Source organism: Chiloscyllium punctatum, chromosome 6, assembly GCF_047496795.1.
Source record: "Chiloscyllium punctatum isolate Juve2018m chromosome 6, sChiPun1.3, whole genome shotgun sequence".
NCBI classification, from domain to species: domain Eukaryota; kingdom Metazoa; phylum Chordata; class Chondrichthyes; order Orectolobiformes; family Hemiscylliidae; genus Chiloscyllium; species Chiloscyllium punctatum.
In genome coordinates this window covers 32,674,646-32,686,931 of record NC_092744.1, presented here as the reverse complement: position 1 = coordinate 32,686,931, position 12,286 = coordinate 32,674,646, and the positions used below count along the sequence as shown (strand labels likewise).

Below are 12,286 nucleotides of genomic sequence, written 5' to 3'. Positions count from 1 at the left end.
CAAGTGCTCAAACAATGTATTGCATTACACTGGAATGATAACTCATTTTTTAAAAAGTGAGAACCAGGACAAATTAGCAGCAAAAGATAGAACATATTTCCATTTGTCAACACAGAAATATTCCCAAACCATCTAGAAACTAAAAGCAGAAGCATGGGCAGGAAGGATAGAGAGAAAGCAAAAGGTTCTGAACATTTGGGAGCTATGTAGAAAATTCTGTACTTAACTGAAAGCCAAGTATAGGTTCTGTACAAACAGTCCAGATTACAGCCACTTATGCTGACCTTTGTGCAACACTCTGGCAGCTTGCAGTCTCTCAGTGATTCAAGTTTGATGGATCTGAACTGTTACTTTTGCTGAGAATTTTTAAGTTTAATTTTGCGTTCAAAGAATAAAGTAATTTTTAATTAAACTTTTCAGGCTTTTACTGACATGGCTTAAATGGTGATAAGACACCCCCTTTCTACTTAGTTTTTTTGTATGCCTGATTTTGATTTTTTTAAAATTCTGGGTTTGTACTAAAGATGGCATCTGTGAATGGGGACTTTGTACACTTTTTACTGTACTCCTGTACTTGAGAACATGTGACCATAAAATCTAACTCTAAAAACTTCTAAATTCTAATTCATCTTTTCAGTCCTCACTATCTGTGATATGTCTGCATTCCGTCTGTTTCAATCTCCCATATTATTAGGAATAGTAATGTCTTTACTAATTCCACCTGTTGGACAACATCTATTTTTTTCAGGTTTAAACATGGAGGTTCATTAATCACTTCGACAAATGAAGCAACAAATTGACAGCATTGATGTTGACAGAGCCAATCTACATCTATTGTTAATTTAATAATTTATTTTTTAAGTTAAGCATCCAAAAGAATAATTTTAGGAAAACCTAACTATCTCTAGCTACTGTCTTTAAAATCTAAACTACTCATTTCAACAATAATTTGATCAATTGTTTTCAGAGTTGTAGAATATGGTGTTTCATTCTTTCCAGCTCTCAGATCTATCTTCATTGATTTCAAAAGGGAGTCATCCAAAGGCACAAGTTGAACACTTGGCTCCAGCAACAACTATTTTAGTGGTGATATGAAAAAAAAACAAGTTCTTTTTGACAAGCATGCCTTTTTGAATTGCCTATTTCCATTCACCTGTCCCAAACTCTGGTCTTCAATTCAAAGGTTTAAACACTTTGTTAGAAGTTCTTTTGGTAAAATAAGATGCAAGCAGAAAGGACCAAACAAAAACCAGGGTGTGGGTGATAAAAACAAGGAGGCAGCCTAGACTGCAGAATCAGTGAGATGTGAGCAACTTTACAAAGGCAAGAACATTGCCCAGTGTATGTATATGTGGGAACTGTTGTCAGGAACATATGTTTTGCCTGAGATCCTAAATTGCAGAATTGAGTGATAGATTCTGTACTTGACTACAAGAATATATTAAGAAGTGAACACCTGTGACTTTATAAAATTTGTGTCTTAGCTGCCTAAGGTTAACTTTCCCTTGTGTGCACTTGAATAAACAGTTGTAACCTGTACCTGAGTTTCCTAGTGGTTTGTCAAATTGTCCACAACACAATTCAAAGTTAGATTCTCTACATCAATTTAGACTCTAAATCTAATTTTTAATCATTTTATAATTCCTCTCTTTAACCATGTATTGTAAAGCTAAGTTCCCCTGATTTAATTAGCAACCCTACCGTGTGCAAACATGTATACTTTAACTGCACTCTAAAATTGAATCCATCACTTTTATTTCACTCCTTCTCTACTTTCTCCCCTTTCTTCCCTACCCCCCCCCCCACCCCCTCCAAAGATCATGTTTCCTTTCTTTGCTTTCAGATAATTCATCTTCACAAACTTTAATTCTTCAACAGTTATCATCTTTTCTGCTTTCATCACCTTCTCAGGCTTGGTTTGCCTGCATGTAAATTATAATATGTACAACTGTATAATTATGCAATCCTAGAACATCTTCTACACATCTCTGGAGGTACACTTTATTTGCCTTCCAATCAACAGCAACTTCTATCGCTTCATCCTATTCTCTTTCAGCTCTTTCCAACCTATGCACCTGCCAGGGGATAACCTCTCTGATGTTAATCCCATCCCTCTTCTTGTCCAATCTCAGGTCATGTGAGCTCTGCCTTTAGTTAAGCTTCCATTGCCCCTCTTCATATCCCTCCCAAATATATATTCATTTTCTACCAAAACCCTGTTTTCTCTGGTCTTATTGTGGACTTTGATATTACAGCTTTCACAAAGACAAGGTTGAAGCTAATGCTGGCTTTCTTAATAAAGTTTACCTGTCTGGCCCATATCTCTAAATCAAACGTTCATCCATCCCTCAGTCTTCAGGTGAGTTGTCCTCCTTTAAATATGTCAGCTTGTATCAGCTTTCATATCTTTAAAATTAAAAAAGCCTTTACCTGGTTGTCCACACAATTATAACTAGATTGCTCAGTTGTGTTTTCCCTTTCCTTTAATCTACTCTTTATCGCTGGTTATTTAAACCTCCATTTCAATTCTTCTTGTTCACTCTTCGGTGTTTGCTGACCTTCTATATCCTTAAATTTATTTTTCAATATAAACTCTTATCCACGTTGTCATTCAGGACTTGGATGTTATTAAACTACCTTGCTACATAACTGAAAAGGCAACTTCCAATCATTTCCTTGATGTGACCTTACTCACATTCCTGTCCCAAACCTGTGTGTTTCCCCATCCATTCCTGTAAACAAAAACTCTTCTCCAAGTCACTGGCCACTGCTCACTCAAATTCCCAACTATCCATCCAGCATTTAGCCTCTCATGACAACCAGCAGCTATAGATTTACTACATCACACTCTCTCCACCATACTTGTTGTCCTTATCCAGTTTTCCTTAGCTTAAATCATTCTTCCAGTATACCCTAAATCTCTGCTGCCCTCAATTCAACAGATACACACCTGAACATCTTTAGTGAACAACCGTATAGCCATGCCTCACCATATTTGGTAAGATTATTTAATGCATTATCAACAAGCAGTGTTATTCATTAATAAAATTGCTCAATACTTAAAGATAATTTAGGAAAGCAAGGACAACACCCAGTTTCTCCTCATACCACAAAACATTTTCTAAACTATTCCTCCTGTTTCCTCTGCCCTCATTTCAACTCAAGATGTTTAATATTAGAGAGATCAAGTTCAGCTTCCTTTACTACTTCTTTCTCTTTCCTCTCCCTCGGAGGCTAAATTTGTCTAAGGTACCTCTTGATTTAATTCACATTTGTATTTAATTTCTTTTCTTTCTCCATTCATGCCTTCTACATTTGGGTGATCAGATCCACCTCGTGCTCTCTAGACCTTATTCCTGATAAAGTGCCAAACACCAAACATCAAACTTTCCCAGATTCCATGTTAGCTGACACTATCAACAGCATTCTTCTCTGCTCAGATATCATCTCTCTTTCCTTCAAATCTGCCTTTATCAACCCAGTCAACAAAAATGCAAGCCATCACTCCTCAATCCTTGCAAGCTTCCACTCTATTTCAAACCTCTTCAGAGGCTTAGGACATATCGTCTCCTCCCAAATTTCTCCCAATCTTTCACAGAACTTCCCACTTGAATCTTACCAATTGAATCTCTGCTCCCATTAAAATATCAAAATGGTTCTTAAAAGCAATGACACCCTAGTTAACCATGACAAAGTAAACTATCGTTCCATGTGACATATGCAGTCTTTGACGCAATAGAACAGAATCTTATTATCAAACATCTTTCCACAACTGTTCACCTGCCTGTTTTATTTTTATGCAGCCAAATGCGTAGGAACAAGAAAATGCTATTTAGCCCATCAAGCCTATCTTGCCATTCAATATAATCACATCTGATCGAACACTTTAATACCTTTTATCCACCCCATCCCTATAACACCGTACACCATTGGTAATCAGAAATCTATCAATCTCTACCTAAAACATACTCAAAGACTGAGCTTTCCCAGCCCTTGTGATAGAGAATGCCAAATGTTCACAACCCTCCAAGCAATAAAAAAATGCTCTTTATCTCGGACCTAAGTAGCACTCCCTTATTTTAAGTTATGTCCCCTGTTCTAAACTCCCTAACCAGAGGAAACTGCTTTCATGCAATTACCCTTTATATCCATTTAAGTATTTTGCAAATTGCAAAGAAATCACCTCTCATTCTTCGAAACTCTTGACAGAATACATGGCCAGTTTGCAGTACACAGGACAATCCTACTAATGAGGTAAAAACAATGACTGCAGATGCTGGAAACCAGATTCTGGATAAGTGGTACTGGCAGGAGCAGTAAAATCGACATTTCGGCAAAAGCCCTTCATCAGGAATAAAGGCAGAGAGCCTGAAGCGTGGAGAGATAAGCTAGAGGAGGGTGGGAGTGGGAGAAATTAGCATAAAGAACAATAGGTGAGTGGGGGAGGGGATGAAGGTGATTGGTCAGGGAGGAGGGTGGAGCGGATAGTTGGAAAAGATGATAGGCAGGTAGGACAAGTCATGGAAACAGTGCTGAGCTGGAAGTTTGGAACTAAGGTGAGGTGGGGAAAGGGGAAATGAGGAAACTGTTGAAGTCCACATTGATGCCCTGGGGTTGAAGTGTTCCGAGGTGAAAGATGAGGCGTTCTTCCTTCAAGCGTCTGGTGGTGAGGGAGTGGCGGTGAAGGAAGCCCAGGACCTCCATGTCCTCGGCAGAGGGGGAGGGGGAGTTGAAATGTTGGACCACAGGGCGGTGTGGTTGATTGGTGCGGGCGTCCCGGAGATGTTCCCTAAAGCGCTTTGCTAGGAGGTGTCCAGTCTCCCCACTGTAGAGGATACCGCTAATCCAGAATCCTACTGAGTCAGTGCATTCTCGCTGACATAAACTTTCCTGAGATAAGGAAACCAAAACAGCACACAAGTGCAGTTAACCATGCTCCTACATAATTGAAGCAAGACTTCACCATTCCTACACGCAAATCCCTTTGCAATAAAGCCTAACGTTTCTTTATGCTACTTTTGCTGAACTAATGTAATCTGTAAAGTCCTTCCTAACTGCTTGCTGCACCCACATATTAGACTTCAGTGATTTATGGACAATGACACCTAGGTCCCTTAATACATCCACACGTTCAAAAGCCTCACCATTTGAAAAATACTCTGCATTATAGCAAAGTAGTTAACCATGCATTTTTTCCATATTATATTCCATCTGTCACACACTTATCCATTTGTTAAGCCTGTCCAAATCCTCCTAAAGCTGCTTTCATCTTTCTCACAATACATATTCCTACCAAACTTTATATCATCACAAATTTGTAAATATTTCATTTGGTCCTCACATCCAAATCACTAATAGATATTAAGATGAACTGGGGCCCAAGTACTGATTTTTGTAGTGCCTCATTAATCATAGCCTGCCATCATGAGAATGACTCTTTTAATTCCTTCTGTTTTTTTTGTCTTTTAGCCAATCATTAATTCACACCAAAACATTATGCCCTAGCCCATGTGCTTAATTATTTTTCTCACCAATCTCCTGTGGTTAAAACAATGACTGCAGATGCTGGAAACCAGATTCTGGATTAGTGGTGCTGGAAGAGCACAGCCGTTCAGGCAGCATCCAAGAAGCTACTTGGACGCTGCCTGAACTGCTGTGCTCTTCCAGCACCACTAATCCAGAATCTCCTGTGGTTGCCTTCTGAAAATTTAAGTATATTGGACTTATCTATTCTCCTTTATCAATTTTGTTAGTAACATCTTCAAACATGATTTCCCGCTTGTAAATCCATGCTGGCTATTCACAATCCTATATCATCGAAAATGTATTTTATACCATCCTTCCTGACTACTGATGTAAAACTAATAGGTCTGCAGCTCCCTATGTTGCCTCTCACTCCCTTCATAAACAGTGGGGTAACATTTGCTATGAGTGCGGTGCTGGAAAAGCTCAGCAGGTCTGGCAGCATCTGAGGAGCAGTAAAATGGACATTTCGGGCAAAAGCCCTTCATCAGGAATCCTGATGAAGCCCATTCCTGATGAAGGCCTTTTGCCCGAAACATCAATTTTCCTGCTCCTCGGACGCTGCCTGACCTGCTCTGCTTTTCCAGCACCACACTCTTGACTCTAATCTCCAGCATCTGTAGTACTCATTTTCACTTAACATTTGCTATGTCCCAATCCACAGGAATCATTCCAGAACCTATAGAACTTTGAAGATAATCATTAATGCATTGACTATCTTTATAGCTACCACCTTCAATACTCTGGGATGTAAGCTACCATGTCCTGGGGATTTAACAATTTCCACTTCCATCAACTGTAATGTGCTATCTTTCAGCTCCCACACACTGACATCTCCTAAGTGTCCATCTTTGACTCCCATCTTTTTCTCATCTACAAGTTTGTCCTTAATAACATCATCTGAAAATATGCTGTCAATTTAATATGTACCTTGATGATAATCAGCTAGGCCTCTTTTTCCTCTCCTCTCCCACAGTATAACCCCTCCCCATCCTGATTCTAAATTGTCAGACTCCTCCAAAATTCAATACTGGATGAGCAGATAAATCAGTAAATTAAACTGTGGGATTACAGAAGCCATTGTCTTTGGTCTCTATCACAAACTCCATTCTATTGTCACTAACACATTTCTGTGGCAAATCTTGAGACTGAATCAAATGGTTCACAACATTGCTATCATATTGGACCCAAATATATCATATATTTAAGAATGCCTATTTTCACCTCTAACCTTTTCCGAACTTAACTTATCCACGACTGAAATCCTCATCCATGTATTAATTGTCTCTTTGCTTAATCATTTCAGCACGCTCCTGAGCAACACACAAAAGTTTTATTAATTGCAAATGACCACCCAGGTCCTAATGCACATGAACTCCCTCTAAATGCGATCATTCTTGTATGCAACCTGTGCATCACAACTTTATGCATTTTACCCTTGCCACACACACACGTTGACTTAAGCTGGACAACTTGAGGGTTTGGATTACAGTGGTGCTGGAAAAGCACAGCAGGTTTTCCTTAGATGCTGCCTGACCTGCTGTGCGTTTCCTGCACCACTCTAATCTTGACTCTGATCTCCAGCTTCTGCGGTCCTCACTTACACCAAATTGAGGGTTTGTGTAAGTACCTTAAGGGACTACTGTCACTCGGCAATCTCCTTTTCTATCTAGGGGTAAAAACAATGACTGCAGATGCTGGAAACCAGATTCTGGATTAGTGGTGCCGGAAGAGCACAGCAGTTCAGGCAGCATCCAAGGAGCAGCAAAATCGACGTTTCGGGCAAAAGCCCTTCATCAGGGCTTTTCCTGATTCCTGATGAAGGGCTTTTGCCCGAAACGTTGATTTTGCTGCTCCTTGGATGCTGCCTGAACTGCTGTGCTCTTCCAGCACCGCTAATCCAGATCCTTTTCTATCTACACTAGTTACCAGTCCAGAAATGATTTTAATATTTTCAAAGACCAAAACCTTTCATAGCCTTGCCACAACCACCATCATTTCCCCTCCCCCCCCACCTCCTTCCCCCCTCCAAACCATTCCAACATCTCTGTAATTTCCTCCAGCCCCACAATCCACTGAGGTCTCTGCACACCTCCAGTTCTGGCCTGCCCGATTTCAATTGCTACATCACCACTGTTACACACTAAATTGTCAAAGTTTTGAATTCTGGAACTGCATCTCAAAATCTCTCCACCTCTCCCTTTCCTCTTTTGAAAAGGTAGCTCTTTGATATACCTTTTTTGTCACCTGGCCTAATATCACCTTTGTGCTCGTTTCAAAATATATATTGCTATTATAGTCCTGCAATTTGCCTCTGGAAATTTTACGACAATGAAGGAACTATATAAATGCAAGCTTATGTTGTTTTCTGTTAACTTACCTCAATCAGAAAGTCTCGAAGTGCCATGAATGTGGGTCGATCTTCAGGTTTATGTGCCCAGCACTGCAGCAGCACATTGTAAATATCCTGAGGACAGTCTTCAGGCCTTTGCAATCTCTCACCCTCCTTATCAATCTTGTGCAAGATCTGGAAAAGTTAAAAAAAATTACAGCATTATAATCTAGTAAAATGGTGGGCCAGGTGAATTAATAAATAGCCCCACAAATGCAACTATGAATATGCAAAGGTATCCATAGATACACACATCTACATACAGAAACAGATTAATTACTGTAAAATAGCTACTTTTGCTGAACTAAAGTCATCTGTAAAGTCCTACACAAAGCATAAACAGATTTATAAACATAAGCATACATACACACAAAAGTGCTGCCTTAAATATTCTGAACTACGTGTGTAAAATCAGCTGTACACACATACATTAAATGACTAATACAGAAAAACACAAGTTTGTGTACACCTGGAACACAGTTGTATCCAGTCAGGAGGGATTTGCTCTGGGAGGCCTCAACAATGACTCAAGATCCAATGAAGTCTCAAGGCCATCAGTTTCAAAATGAGCAAGGAAAGCCTCTTTGTTGTTTACAACCTACCAACTTCCTCAGCTGATGAACTAGTACTCCTCCATGCCAAATACCACTCAGCAAAGCAGTGAACGGGGAGGACACAAAATGCACTCTCGGAGGGGAACGATCATCAAGAGTTGCTCCGTAGCATCACTACTGACCAAGCTGGTCAAGTCCTGAAGGACAAAGCTGCTAGGCTGTGCCTATAGCAGGTGTTGAAGGGCAAACAAGAGGGAAAAACATACTCAACCTCAGCCTCACCAATCTAATTGTAGCAAATACAGCTGTCCATGATTGAGTCAGTGCAAATGACTACCGTACAGTCCTTTTGGAGACAATGTCCCATTTCACATTAAGGATGCACTCCATCACTATTAAACGTTGAATGTGTTAGATTTCAGAGACATCTAGTACCTATGAGGCCTTGTGGACCTAAGCAGCTACAGAATTGTATTCAACCACAATCTGTAATACCTTAGTGTGATGTATTCCCTATTCTGCCATTACTACCAAACTAAGCCAGGAAATCCAACGTGATTCAAAGACGAGGGAAGGAGGACATGCCAGAAAAACACCAGACGTACAAGAAAATGAAACTAGCACAAGGGAAGATGGTTTTGGTTAATGGAGGTCAATCATTTCAGCCACAGATCATCATTGCAAGTATTCCTAAGGTAATGTTCTAAACCCAACAAGCATCGGGTGCTGCTTTACACCAAGGTCAGAGATCAGAATGTTTGCTGACGATTGCACAACTTCCAGCAGCATAAACAACTGCTAGGTACTGTAAAAATCTGTATCCAAATTCAGCAAGACCTGGTCAATTTTCATGCTTGTGCTAGTATCTGGCAAGCAACATTTGTGCCATACAAGTCCCAAAGGCCATCTCCCACAAGACAGAATCCAACTATTCTCCCTTGGTGTTCAATGGCATCACCATTGCTGAATCCCTCACTATCAACATTGCTGGTGCCATCACTGACCAGAAACTGAACTGGACATGTCATATAAATGCTACGTCTGCAACTCAGGATCCGAAGCTAGGAATTCAGCAGGAACTCACCGCCAAACTCCTTAAAGTCTGTCCATCATCTACAAGACATACGTTAAGGGTGTCATGGAATATTTCCCACTTGCCTAGATGAGTGCAGCTCCAACCACATTCAAGAAGTTCAATACATACCAGGGTAAAGCAACAGATTTAACTGGCACCACATTCAACACCTACAACAATCACTTCTTCCACCACTGATGCACAGTATCAGCAGGGTGTACCATTTACAGAATGCACTGCAACAACTCACTAAAACTCCTTCGACATTATCTATCATTTGGAAAGCTGATGTATAGGAATACCACCACCTGCAAACTTCCATCCAAGCAACATAACTGATTTGGAAATATGTTACTGTTCCTTGTTGCTGGGTCAAGACCTTGAAGTTTTACTGCCTAAAAGCATTGTATGGACTGCAATAGTTCATGGGCAAGCCAATGGCAACCATATCCCGTGAATTAATAAACAACCCCCTATCTGTAGACAAACATATACGTAGAATAAACTTAAATAATGTGAACTGAGACAGAGGAAATAGCAGGAAGATAAGCAGATGCAGGCACCTTTGAGTCACATAGGCATAAATTGAGAACTTCATATGAACACACAAAGAAAGGACACATTTGAGTCCACTACCTGACTTCCATTGAGGCCTATCCAAGGTTCCTGGCCATAGGTATACATCTCCCACAGAGTGACACCAAACATCCAGGTATCACTGGCATGTGAAAATGTTCGAGTCTTCAGACTTTCAGGGGCACACCTATCATAATAAAGATACCAAGATATTTGATATTGAACTAAAGAATAGGTTTCTAAACATATAATCCAATGGCTTGTTTATTTAAAATTAATAGAACTCAACAAATGAATAATACAGCGACAGAAGGATTTAGAGTTCTCAGTGATAAAAAGGTAGTGCTATTAAAATTCCTGGAAAGGAATAACTAAAGGTTGAATACCACAAGTGGGATAAATAATTAAAACAAAAGAACCACAAGGTGATTCAAATAAGTAATACTATTATGTGGAACTTGAATACCAACAAACCCTTCTTTATTTGCGTAAGCTGTTCCCCTATCATTCTACAAAGTGCAATGGCACCACCCAAAAGACAGAGATCCAATGTAGAATTAGATGAACAAATATTCAGACACAATCTGCAGGCAATCAATCCATGTAATATTTTATAAATTCCACTTTGGAAATAGAACCAGTCTGACTCAAGACTGGGAGACAGACAGGCTTTGACCTTACACCTTTAATGCATTGTCCGAGTTGAGATGCCACCTTTTTTTGTTATAAAACCTTAAGTTATCTCGAGAATGTGACTTTATGATCCGAAACCTGCACCCATTCTAAAAAAAAAGATTTAACAGAAAACTAGGCTTTATCAATGTATCATTTCAGTTGCATGACACTGAAATCTTTTCTATAAATTATGTGTCTTATGGTCCTGCTCCACAGCTTCCTGATGAAGGAGCAGCGCTCCAAAAACTAGTACTTCCAAATAAACCTGTTGGACTATAACCTGGTGTTGTGTGATTTTTTAACTACAGTCTCTAATACAGTTGATTACATCATCCTTCTGCAACCACTGTTCCAATGTCTTCCAGTTGGACAGGTTGCACTTGCTTAGCTTATTCTCATCTCATTGTAATAAGAGTATCATGTGCAACGCTATCACTGATAACCGCACAGTTCTATCATTGGACCTCTCCTATTGCCATTTACAGTACAACCTCGATTATCCAAACGAGATGGGTGGGGAGTACTTTGTTCGGATAGCTGACTGTTCGGACAACTGATCTGATTGTAAACAAGCGGTAATTTGAGTGTCGGTTATCGAACATGCCTCGGTTATCTGGCAGTGCACGGCATAATGCCTTTTAACTGATAACTGAATGCTGAGTTGCTTAATGCCGTTTTTACGGGACCTCGAGATCTTATTTGGATAATCCAAAATTCGGATAATTGATGTTCAGATAATTGAGGCTGTACTGTACTTGTTCTTTGGTGACATTAACCAAAACCACATACTCAGTTTTCACATACACACTGATTGTACCCAGCTCACCATTATCACTCAACTTCATTATCACTGTTATCAAGTCTGATAAGCAGTATGATATCCGGAAATTTCCTTCAATTAAATGTTGAGAAAGTTGAAGCTGTTGTATCTACAGTTCCCACTATAAACTCTGCTCCCTTGTCAATGACTCTCTCTCTCTCTCTCTCTCTCTCTCGTGTCTAAAGCTCAACAGACTGTTTACAATGTCAGTGTAATTTTTGATCTCAAGATGACCTTCTGATCATATCCATATCATGAAAACCACCCATTTTCACCTCCATTACAGTATGTAACTCCATTGTTTCAGCTCATCTGTTGCTGAAACCCTAATGCGTGCATTGGTTACCTCTACTCTTGACTAATCCAAAGCAATCCAGGCTGATCTCCCACATTCCACCATCATTCTACAAAGTTTAAAGCCATTCAAAATGCTGCTGACCATTCCCTAGTCCACACCAAGTCCTGATCACTTACAGTCACTGAAACTTTGATTTTAAAACACTAATCCATAATTACAATTCCATTTATGGCTTCACCCTTTCATATCTTTGTAATCTCCTTCAGGCCTGAAATAGCTGGGATGGGACCATTTGCCACAGCAGATTCGCCGCTGACGATTAGCCACTGCCCTTTGACCACAGAGGACACTTAGCCACTGAAGACGATTTGCC

General features: G+C 39.9%; 1 protein-coding gene across 9 annotated transcripts in view; it reads right to left on the bottom strand.

Moving 5' to 3' along the window:
* The window catches only part of tnk2b (tyrosine kinase, non-receptor, 2b), a 260,676-nt gene that overhangs the window by 57,584 nt on the left and 190,806 nt on the right, over positions 1 to 12,286 (bottom strand). For all 9 annotated transcript variants that reach the window (XM_072572323.1, XM_072572316.1, XM_072572317.1 and 6 more), the window contains 2 exons: positions 10,181 to 10,307; positions 7,904 to 8,050 (listed from right to left, as the gene is read on the bottom strand). In XM_072572323.1, coding sequence (XP_072428424.1) covers positions 7,904 to 8,050; positions 10,181 to 10,307 — 274 coding nt within the window. The remainder of the gene's footprint in view (positions 1 to 7,903; positions 8,051 to 10,180; positions 10,308 to 12,286) is intronic.